This window comes from Synchiropus splendidus, chromosome 16, assembly GCF_027744825.2.
Source record: "Synchiropus splendidus isolate RoL2022-P1 chromosome 16, RoL_Sspl_1.0, whole genome shotgun sequence".
In the NCBI taxonomy this organism is placed as follows: domain Eukaryota; kingdom Metazoa; phylum Chordata; class Actinopteri; order Syngnathiformes; family Callionymidae; genus Synchiropus; species Synchiropus splendidus.
Genome location: NC_071349.1, coordinates 14,405,398 through 14,416,909, shown reverse-complemented (window position 1 = coordinate 14,416,909; position 11,512 = coordinate 14,405,398). Strand labels below are relative to the sequence as shown.

The window sequence follows — 11,512 nt, the reverse complement described above, 5'->3', positions numbered from 1 at the left end:
GGAAAGATTCAAGCCACTTGGGAATGGAGGGATGGAGAGAAGAGGAGTGCTGGGAGGAATCAAGGCGCATTAGGGAGGGAATGAGTGATTCGAGTGGAGAAAGAATGGAAAGAAAAATGTGAGGTGGCAATGGAAAGTCAGCTATATAAAGTAAAGGAATGATACGGAGGACGAGAGGTAAAGAAAGGGATAAAAATGATGAACAATGTGATGGAATTCAATGAGGTACTTTATTCTAAATTACGACGTGTCAGGGGACGGGTTTGGGGTCGACGTTATGATGAGTGTGGTGAGGCTTTCACTCTGGTGTGAGCCTGCCGTACTCATCCATCCCTCCTGTCCTCCCTGCTGGCTCCCCTGCGATGTGCTGTCCTTGGAAGTGTAGTGGTGGGGGGTGGGGGGCGAGGTGAGTCAGGCGCCAGACGGCAGCCTCCTCACTCCGGATGGAATGCAAACACCAACACGGTCTGGGGCTCTCAAGGTCACACGCGCAGGGTTCCCTCACATCACACCTGCCTCTCAGGGGTCAAAGTCTGGGCTGGGGGGCCAATTACGACCTGCCACATCAGTTAATGTGGGCCAAAGCAGCGTCGCACTCTCGCTGAGGTCATGACCTATTAAGATGAGAGTTTCCCTTGGACTTGCCAGCAAACACAGATTTGAAATGCCATGAATTCATCTGGAAAATTCCTGAATTGAATGCGCCTCAAGTGACGTCTGGAAACTGAACAATGACTGAGCTTTGTTAAATCCTTTTTTTTATTCACTATTGGTGAGGCAGTATTCAAGCCACAACACATATTTATGGTTTAGTAATAAACAGTGAGTCACAGCATGAGTCAAGTCTGTATGTTCGAATACGCTGAGCACAAATCTGAGCGTGTGGCAGGAAGAGGGAGGAGAGACAGAGCGAGCAGATCATTGTAATTTCCTCTCTCAGCTGCTGGACCAACTGTTGAAGCACGAGCGGAGGGCCATGTTGGGCCAGTGACGGATAAAACACTTCTAACACAAGAGTCGTGTTTCTGAGAAGCTCTGAATAAATACAAATACAGAAATGTAATTACAATATTTGGACATTTTAGTCCAAAAAGTCAATATTGAGAAAAAGGATTCTTTAAGTGTTTTTACAGGTACATAGTAAATCTTTATGTTACCTTATGCTGCTTCCACAGCTCTCAGTGTACCAACACACTAAAGCCTCACTCCTTCACGTACAAAAACAATGTTTCGGCGCAGTAATATAAGCAAAGAAACATCAGTGCAGCGCTACACAAACACTCTGCAGAACATTGACAAAAACCATTTGATCTGATAAGAATTCTAACAGTGGAAAGTTGCGACAGCGAGGTTTACGAAACTCTGCAATACATCAGTGCAGAGTCTGAAAAGCTTCACACTTGAGATTCACACATGTTGCTGAGGAGGGGTATTTTCGGATGAGCAAATGTGCGTATGTGTGAGGAACACAGTTGTAAATGTCTGCATATGGGAGGATTCATGCTCCGTTCAGCCTGATATAGTGAGAGACGAAGTATTCATCTCGCTCGCTCTGCCCCACGCCTCCGACCCTATCTAGCTGGGACATACGCCTTTCACGTCTGTCACGAAATTCTCAAATGAAGCGCAACAGTATGAGAATTTTGAAAGCTTATGACCTACGCCTATTACATGAGATGTCAATAAAACTTCCATAGCTAGTTGGAGGCTAAGAGGCGACTTCTGTAGTGTTCTGTAGGTTTGTTTGGACCGCTGAACATTACACTGTCATTATTTCCGGTCACATGACAGGAGGTTAATCGAGGACAAAACGCATATCCTGACATTGTAAACCATGATCACTGTAATAAACTGCAATATAGATGGCAAAATGTGAAACCGATCTGTGTTTTAACTGGGAGATGTATATACACAGGATGTCTGACTTTTGAGCCGAACACACTTTATCTTTTATTCACATTAAAGCACTCAAAATGTGCTGTTTTCGACCGCATGCCCAAAGTTCCGACACCTGCTTCTCGATTCCAGACCTCCAGGATATCGACTCTGTCGACGGAGCTGCGGACACACGGGCGAAAACAGCGCATTCTGAGTGCTTTAAGGGTAAATAAAAGCCTCTCATTTAATCTGACTTCAGCCTGTAAAAATCCATATATTAGCCGCGCTGCTGAATGAGCCACAAGCCTTATATATATATATATATATATATATATATATATATATTCTTCTATCTTCTCTTATGAAACTCTTCATTGTTTTCCGATGAGTTCTCCATTTTTCATCTCGGTCCTCGAATGTTGCTTCTCCTGGTGGGTTCTCACCTCTCAACATGTTGTTCTATTCTTAGTGTCATCTTCACACACACGGGGCTCGCGTCACTTTAGGGACGCCAGAAAAAGTCAAAAGAAATCATCCGCTACTTTCCTCCTATCAGCATAACGCTGAAAATCACTTGACTTCTTGGCTTGGCGATGATGGGTCTGAACCAATGTGGAAACGTAGGCCTTTCAGGAATAATAGTTTAATTGCAAATGTCTCCAGCTGGAAGGTTTTGGAATTTAACACCGTAATAGTTTTCAATTCTCCGAGCGTCGGGGGAGACTATGGAGAATTTCTGAGTAATGGAATCACTGCAGCGGGAAGTTGAAGCGTGACACATTTTGGAAGAGAGGAACTGAGTGATGGCAAACAGTGGTGACCAAAACTCATGATCCGGTGATCTGCCTTTGTATAAGACTCTCGCAGCATGAGTCGGAGTCATGTGCCAGTGGATTCCCATAGAAGCAAGGCTAATTAGGTGATCTTATTATGAGCCGTCCCAGGAATAGTCTCCGCAGGGTACCTGATCATCTAATGAGGGATTGAGGTGTGTGTCAGTGTGTGTGTGTGGTGAGTGGAGAAGAAGAGTAGCTTGAGAACGCCCCCCAAAATAATCCTAACCTTTAAAGTTTGATCGTACGGATTAAATAAAGATCAGATCATGCAGGTCAGTGATGTCAGAGGCAGATAAATAATGCTGAGAAAAGGCTTTTATCACGGATGGATGGTGGAGATGACCTCTGATATGAGGTCCAATTAAAAGTGTAAGATCAAACAGGATTTGAAGTGAGACAAGGTACAGGAGAGCGGAGGAACAGAAGTTTCACTGCAGATTGTGCATGCCGCGGGGACATCCATTAAATATGGCTCCTTTTGTGAGGGCAAATGGTGACAACAGGTCATAAAAATGACTTTAAAAAAATGTGTCAAACACAGAAATGTATTTTCTAATTTGAAATGTGAAAATCTGAAAGAGGAAATGGACAGACGAAGAGTTTAAAAAAAGAGTTTGTGACATTGTTTTGAAAATGCTCAGTGATACAATCGTGAAAAAATAATTTAGGGAAAAAAATAAATATATAAAATATATTTTTAAAATTATATATATATATTTATATATATATATATATATATATATATATATATATATATATATATATATATATATATATATATATATATATATATATTTTTTTTTTTTAAGTGAAATAGTCCAATGTGAGTCGCATGGATGGTCGTAATAACATAAATTCGAAACTATTCAAGAACTAATACAAATTATTTTGGTGTATTTCACTACTTAAATATGGCCCATGTGACCCTTGTTAAACGTTTTAATGAGAGTCCAAATGTCCAAGTCCAAACAGGAGACAGAGCATGGTGAGTCTGGAACTTCATAAAGGGAAGTGAAAGGAACAACGAAAATACTCAAACCAAACCAGGAAAAAGTATTGAAATATGAACTAAATATAAACAAGGTAGAAGGAGGAAAGAACAAAAATGGAGAGTGCTGGTGGGGTGGAACAGGTGGAGACTGCCAGGGTGACCTGTGGCACAGCAAACGTGGAGCCTGCCATGATGTGAAGACAAAGCAAAAGGGAGCAGAATGGGTCGCGCAGAAGATGCTCAGGTTGTCAATGGAAGATAAGCAACTAGTGTATCTGAGGGGCAGCGAATGCAGAGGAGGCAACGTGAGGGATGGTTTGGACACAAGAGAGACGGTGTTGGATGGACACTAGCTTCTCCACCTCCTTCTAAACCATGTTCTTCTGCTGCGAAATGATTTTCTTCATGAATCACATGATGAGAGCAGGACAGGCTTTTCTTCTCTGTGTGCCTGACCCGAGAACCCGACCCGCTGTGACCACGGGCGTGGAGTCCAGCTGGTATCTCATGAGTCGTGGTGCGAGTCAGAGCACTAATGAGAGAGTGGCAGCTAAAAACAGAACATGGTTGCATCACTGTCAGTGTCACAACAGAAGAAAAAACAATGAAACACTTTCATTGCAAAATATATATATGGCTCCAACGTGAATACAAATATTAAATGTGCTAGAAAATTATCCTTATATTTATAGCGGCCTGAGAAAAACAGCAGTTTCTTCAGCATCTTTTGAAAAATGAGTTGCTTTGACTTTCACCTTTGAAAGACAATTTCTTTTGATGTGGAGAAAAAACCCCAAACACTCCGCTGCTTTGTGCCAAGCTATTTCAATCGAGGCGCGCCGTTTACTTGACGTGGTCTCCCCAGACTTTCATTCACACCATCAGCTTGAAGAAGAATGTTTTATTTCTACCAATATGTGTTGGTGCTGCTGAGCCGTGTCATTTATTAAAGATGAGCTCCAACTGTGTTGTGGCTGCCATGAGGGTTATTGTGCCAGCAAGGGAGCTAGTTAGTAGTCTCTTTGTTCCTCCGCAAGCTCTGAGAGCATTTACAACCAAACTACATTTTTCAAGTATTTTTTTTTTCATTCTTCATCCAAATTGTGAAAGAATATATATATATATATATATATATATATATATATATATATATATATATATATATATATATATATACATTTCCTGCACAAAGCACCTGCGGTTAATGCTATTAGCATGTAAGCATCACAGAATTTGTTTAGATATATCCTTTATTCTAGTTTCACTGTTTCAGATAATTTCAACAACTAAAGCCAAATACATACATTATATTTTGGTAAAATTGTGTTTCTTTTGTTTTCATGCAAAAGTACAGAGATTATTATTATTATTATTATTATTTTGTTGTTGTTGCCACGTTTTACAGCCTTTTATTATTTTTAATTTGGTTGAATAGAGTTTATCTTGTTTCATGCAAAAATACATACTTCTACATACTACATTATTATTGTTATTATTATATTCATACCGGTAATCATAATTATATTATTATTATTGGCATAATTCATACTAATAATAATATATTTGGAATAAACATGATCAGGAGCCCTAGTTAATTCTGATTAACATTAGAATTACAATTGTGTAAACTGAAGCGCCATGAAAGTTTGATATATTTACATATTTAATGCCTTGCTCAAAGGTCGAGTGTCCTCATGAGTTTCTCCTGTGTTGGTCACAAAACAGCCCTAATTACACAGCGTCTCTGCTGGGCAGACATGGTGATACTCACAGCCCAAATATAGCAACAAAAGGGGAGAGTCAGGCAGGAGACGCACGTCTCGATGATGCAGGCGGAAGCGTGGGTGACCTGAGGGTGGATGGGTGGGTGCACGCCAGCCACTTCTGTTCCCCCCCTCCGAGCTTCTTGTCCATTCACTGGCAGCGTCGGTTTGTTGCTATGGAACCCAGTCTCAAACAAAGAGACAAAGGCTGGAATCTGGAGATCTTTCATATCCAACCAACAACACATGGAGCCCAATGAGGATCCCTGGGAAGAATGAGCAGGAGATATCTGTATGACTGTGTATTCAAGGTGAAGACAACGCATTTCCCATCAAGCCACAGGAAACCACTCAACTTTTGTGGTGAATATTTCACTAAAAAATGATTTGAATACAAGCACCACACAGCAACAAAGGAAGCGATGTGTTATCAGACCAGAACGGCAGTTATCATCATTTTACGGCGCCTCCTAGTTGCCAAAGGTGGCTGTACTCTCCCCCTTCAACGGCAAACCCCTGTTTTTTCTTGTTTTTCTCAGTATCCCAAACTTTATTTAAATGGCAAAAACATTCATCAGGTCACATGTTTCCCCTCTGCCCATAACTTTATTTATACAGTGTAAACATTTGGCAGATTATTCTACCTTCCCAAAGGCAATGATAAAGTCTGGGATTTATTCACTGTGTTTAGCATTTATGTAAAGCCACACACGTAACCCTACGCTCAAACTGAAACTGTGAGGGGTTGTCAAGTCAAAACACAAATAATTTTAATATAGTTTGTTTCCAAGCAGGAAAAGGTGTAGTCACACAGACTGCATAGTGTCATGAGTTATGAAAAAAAAAGTATGATTTATCTTATTGGTTGCTCTGACCTCACCTTGCTCTGATAAACACAGGCGAAGGGATGCATGTAGCCCTCAGGCCTCAGTTTGCCCACCTCTACAATGGAGTCTAAAGTGTAACTTTCGTCTTAAATGTACAGCAGAACATGTCAAAATCACAGCCAGGAATTAGCCTTATGCTAGATCATAGAGGAAAGAAAACCCTGACTGCTTCTAAGGAAACATCAAGGTCACCGGAGAGTTTTGCCGACAGCAGCGTTTTTGAAGAAAAGCTTCCAGCTGCATCAGGAGAAGAGTGATAAACTGCTCCCTGGAGGCTGCAGGGAGCTGACAGGACGACTGATAGTTTACCTGTTGGCATCGCCGTGGCTCCCATGAGAGATGAAACTTGGCTGCAGGAGATGAAAAAAAAACTGTTTAAAATGCAACAAAACTTTGGAATAGATGTTTGGTTGATAGACTGCATACTATTTATTGTATTACACTCTTTACAGTGTATTGTATTACACTCTGTATACTGTATTACACTCTATTTTGGGAAAAGGATTGAATGATAAAGCAAATCCCTCAATCCTCTAGAACCATTCAGGGGCAGGTGAATAAAACTGTGGACCCCAGGATTGAGCTGGGGCTTCACCTCGGCAGTAGACCATGTCTCAGTTTCCACCTAGTTTAACTGTGGCACAGACCCGTACCGCGATGATCTGACCACTCAGTGATGCAGTTAGAATACTGCACTCACATTTATTTATAGGAGCCTGATTGAGAAAGGGATTAATTGCTACAACAAAAGTCTCGGAACAGGTCTGAAGTCAGATGAAGTAGGCCAAGGACTCGTGAAAATAGACTGTGAATCACAAAGGAACGCTCTCACCCTGGGATTGGAGAGGAAATAGAATGTAATGTGGGTTAACGATAATCCCTGAAATTATACATGGCTCTTTAGAGCGCGGTCATGTGAGCAGCTCGGAACAGAAGGAAGTAAACGCAACGTTTGGTCAGTGGATCACTACTATAATCTGTATTGTCACAACCTGTAGCAGCTAAAAGAAAAGGTATTTTAAAATGCTGAAGAATGGATCCACTTTGTACAGACAAAATGCATGTAGGGTAATGGCATTGGGTTAAAAAAAAATAAAAAATAGTTTGTACACCTATCGGTTTCCCTGACTTTACCTAAGGTAAGGAGATAATCTGGTAATCCAGGCGACGCTCGAAGCGAGTATTTCAATTCATTTACGTTGACTTAACCATCTCATTCGAACGCAAGTACGCACTCTCGTGGCGAGTTGGAGAACTGCAACTCCTTTGGCGTCACTTTTCAAACGAGTTTTAAAACACCAGCCCATCTTTATTTACAACTCATTACATGGTCGGGCATACGCAGATGCTCAGTGAGGAACACAATGGAAGAGACACAAAAAAACAAAAACTGCAGTGGTGAAAAACAATTTTACACAAATTATGAAGAGCAACAAGCCAGCTGTTCTTGTGTTTTTACATTTGTATCTGTCTACAACCACACGTTGAATATATATAAAAAAACAAAAACAAATGGGCTGCCACACCAAGAGGGAGGAGCCGGATTCATGAAGATGACACAAAAAAATAGAGCTATTAAAAATGGAGGTATGACTAGTAAAACAGAGTTTTGGCTGCAAACTGCACACATGCAACAGTCGGGCATAACCTTGTGAGGGACGAAAACACGAGGGAAAAAAAGGAAAATAATTGGCACATTGAGGGGAAAAACTGTATCAATGAATTGGCTGCAAACATGTTTAAAAAGGCGGATAAGATCAGGCATTAGATCAAGTGTCAGGTAAGGCCTTCGCAGGGATGTTCAGCCTGAACTTACACTAGACTGAAGTTTGGCCGAATGTTGCTTCAGCCAGACACGGTCGCCTCAATAAATCACTTCATTAACAGGACAGACTGTCAGTCAAACTGAAAAAAACTGAGCAAGTCAGTTTCAGGGCTCAACATGGCTTCTAACAGAGTTCACGCACAAAATTCTCAAATCAAGTCCACACTGTTGATGCACGTCACATGAGTTCCTCGGGCGGAACAGCAACAAGTCTTTGTTCTGATCTTCCTTGACGATTCTTCTGTTCACTGAACGTAGAGAACGATACATATCAGACAAGGTTCACAGTATCACAACATGTTCAGCAGACTTACGAGGAGCATGGATGAGGTTGTGGCGACAAACATCAGCCCATGCTATTTCCGTTTCACAGCAGCGGTGTCTTCTTCACTGAGGACAAACTTCTTTCTCAAAGCTTCAGAGATGAGAGTGGCAGAGTCTTCCTCTCTCAGCGATGTGCAGCCTCTGTTGTATCTGCTTTAAAGTGAAGAACCTCTTTACATGTCACATTTGGCTCCATAAATCCACCATATCTGTAAATAACAAACCTGTCTTTGCTCATCTTCATGCGGTTCATGTCCTTCAGGATGTCCATCACATCAGCGAAGCTGGTGGACTTTGACAGCGACACCGTGTCCTCCTCTGCTTCTCGAAAGTCCATGCTGGGTCTGTCCAGGTCAAAGGTTGCAGACGCGGTCATCGACACCGGCGGCAGAGGGTCGGGCACCAGCTCGGACACAACAGACACCACATCCTTCTCATCCTCCAAATCCTCCTCCTCTTCTTCTTCTTCTGTGACATCGCTGATGACGAAGGAGGCCGCTGCGGTGGCAGCGGGCTGGTAGGGAGCCGTCTCGAACGGCGCCATGGAGAAGCTCATGCTTGTGTCATCGGGGGACAGCAAGTCTGGAGTCAGAGGGTTCGAGCCTGACAAGGAAACAAAAGCCTGGTATGTCACACAGTAAAATCTTATAAAATTTAAATTCTTATCCAAATATTTTCAAGACATTAAAAGAGTTTTAGTTTATGCCTTTATTTTCGTGGCTTGTCTAAGATTCATCCTCCTGCGACACTGTCTAATGGAAACAAGCAACATTAAATGAGTTAATTCATAACGATTGAGTCACGGAGGAGATTAATACATTTTAAATCGAAATGGCGAAACCTACTGCTCAGTTGTCAGAAAGCCAGGTCAACATCAGAACAGCAGATGCTTGGTCACAAGTGAGCAGCTAACAAATCTTAAGTCGCTGACCTAAAAACCGATGCCAAGAATTTTACAAACAGCTTTAGGAGATTCAGGTCATTTGGGTCGGGGAATTACAGGCCCGGAGGGAAAGCGACACAAACTCACAGTTGGGAAATAATTTGTAAATAATGCTCAATGGATTCGTCGCAACCTACCAGCATCACTGGCAACAATTTTTGCAATTTGTGCTCGGAGCTTGCTCAGCTCGTCCTGCAGTGCGGTGGTCCGGTTCAGTGCCGTGACTCCGGGCTTCCTCAGACCTTCCACTCTTTTTCCTTCCCTGCGAAAATTCGGCACTGACGAATTCCTGTGCAGCACCAATAGCGGGGTGGGTCGCCACTCGTGCTTGAAGGGACGAGTGTCACTTCTGCAAAGTAGCAGAAAAAAAGCAAAAAAATGCATTGAAATTCTTAAATGATTTTCAACAGCAAAATTGAGTTGATTATCAGTGTGTACATTTATCAAGAAAATATTGCCATATATCTTTAATAAACTGTATTCAATTCAAGGCAAAATAAGTCAGAAATAATTAATTTAGCTTCTGTGTTCATGATCGTACCGAACTCTGGCATATGTCTCTTCTTCATCTGCAACAATCCAAGCTATATCCGCTAAGGTGGGAACCATGGGGCCATCCATGGGCCGGAGGGATGGCAGGCCTGGTAATTCCTAATAAACACAATGAGTTAGGTACCTGATGACACAGAGACACTGCAAAAGGAAGACACTTACCTGGAAACATGCTCTCTGTGGAGGCTTGAGTGGAAGCGTCGAGCCTATTCTCCTGACCATGCTCCGGGCCGCCCCATGAGGCTTGTTCTGCCAGATTGGGATCACTTCCTGCAGAAACATATACCAGTCCAGAATTGTCATCTTAGCGCAGAATAAATTAAATCAAGTGCCAAACTGATCCTGATCGAAGAGGTGGCAGTGTTAAGTTATGCAGAGCTGAAACAACAATGCACGCTTACGGTGTCTGTTTCCATAGTGACAGCCCAGGCTCCTGCACCAGGGAGTGGCAGACAAATCGAATCAGGAGCAGATGCCTCTATAATCCCACAGCCAACTCTTGGATGGAAGTCAGCGATTAGTTAAAGCATCTGTTGGGAGAACACGTTTGAACAAGTAAGACAACTAAGAAGTTTAAAAACGGCAATGTCACATTTAACATTGTTGCAAAGGATATTAATTCATTAACAGTTTGCAACATATTCCTTTTACAGGCAGCTGGAGTCCATCCCAGCTACTTGGGAAGTTGAACGTTGTCCCCTGTCCATTACAGGGCACAGATCGCCAAGCAAAAGGTCACATAGAAACTCCCAAGGATTTGTATGTTTGAAGATCATGGGAGGAAACCAGAGTGCCAATGTTTATGCTGGATTCCGCCACATATCATATTGTAAACAAAACACAATACATAAAAAGATAGATGAGTCTTTTATGAGGTTTTATGAGTGCTAACTTGAAACATATAAAAACACAAAGACACGTGACATTACTTCACCAAACTAACGATGAATACCATAGTGTTAAATGTACTGTGATGTTTATAGCTGTTAATACTATTAGGACCAGCCAAAGAGGTAATGGGAAATGATGTCATTCAGTCAAAGGTGAATCACATACCTAATACAAATTCATTTCATAAATAGCCCTGTTTCTAGGGAGATTCGTTCACTTCAGCAGCCATCATTCCCCGAAGCTAACTACAACAAACAGCGGCTGTTAGCTTTAGCATCGTATTCGGCCTCCATGGTGACCCCCGACTGCAGTCCACTTTAATCAGAAATCACTCAGAATTGTAATATGCAACTACGGCAACAAAGAGAAACTTACACTTCGCTGAGTTAAGCAGTAATATTATTGTTATACTTTGGCGCAAACTGCTTCTCCTCTTCGTCTTTCACTATAATTTGTTGTCGTACGTAAAACCGGAAGCCACCTCCTCTTCACCCATTTGATTGGCTGAATGTGACACTGCGCCGGCTCAGCTACCGCCACCTGCTGGTGAAAACTTGTATTACATTTTTCCTTCAATGAAGCGCCAATAATACAATTATTCATTTCGATCCAGAAACACTTT

The 11,512-nt window shown here is 41.9% G+C and overlaps 1 protein-coding gene across 4 annotated transcripts; it reads right to left on the bottom strand.

The window, feature by feature from the left end:
• Window positions 1-7,649: 7,649 nt before the first annotated feature.
• On the bottom strand, window positions 7,650-11,426 carry mtfr1l (mitochondrial fission regulator 1-like). 4 transcript variants are annotated; one of them, XM_053845813.1, is made up of 8 exons: window positions 11,266-11,426; window positions 10,401-10,529; window positions 10,162-10,269; window positions 9,989-10,098; window positions 9,585-9,796; window positions 8,729-9,107; window positions 8,495-8,654; window positions 7,650-8,428 (listed from the first exon to the last, which is right to left on the bottom strand). In XM_053845813.1, the coding sequence occupies exons 2-7, from the start codon at window positions 10,413-10,415 to the stop codon at window positions 8,537-8,539; spliced, it is 942 nt and encodes a 313-aa protein (XP_053701788.1). In that variant the 5' UTR covers window positions 10,416-10,529; window positions 11,266-11,426; the 3' UTR covers window positions 7,650-8,428; window positions 8,495-8,536. The 4 variants fall into 4 exon arrangements, with proteins under 4 accessions (XP_053701788.1, XP_053701786.1, XP_053701784.1 ...); XM_053845811.1 differs by having other exon boundaries at window positions 8,495-8,657; window positions 11,266-11,425; XM_053845809.1 differs by lacking the exons at window positions 10,401-10,529; window positions 11,266-11,426 and having other exon boundaries at window positions 8,495-8,657; window positions 10,162-10,394.
• Between the last annotated feature and the right edge of the window lie 86 nt (window positions 11,427-11,512).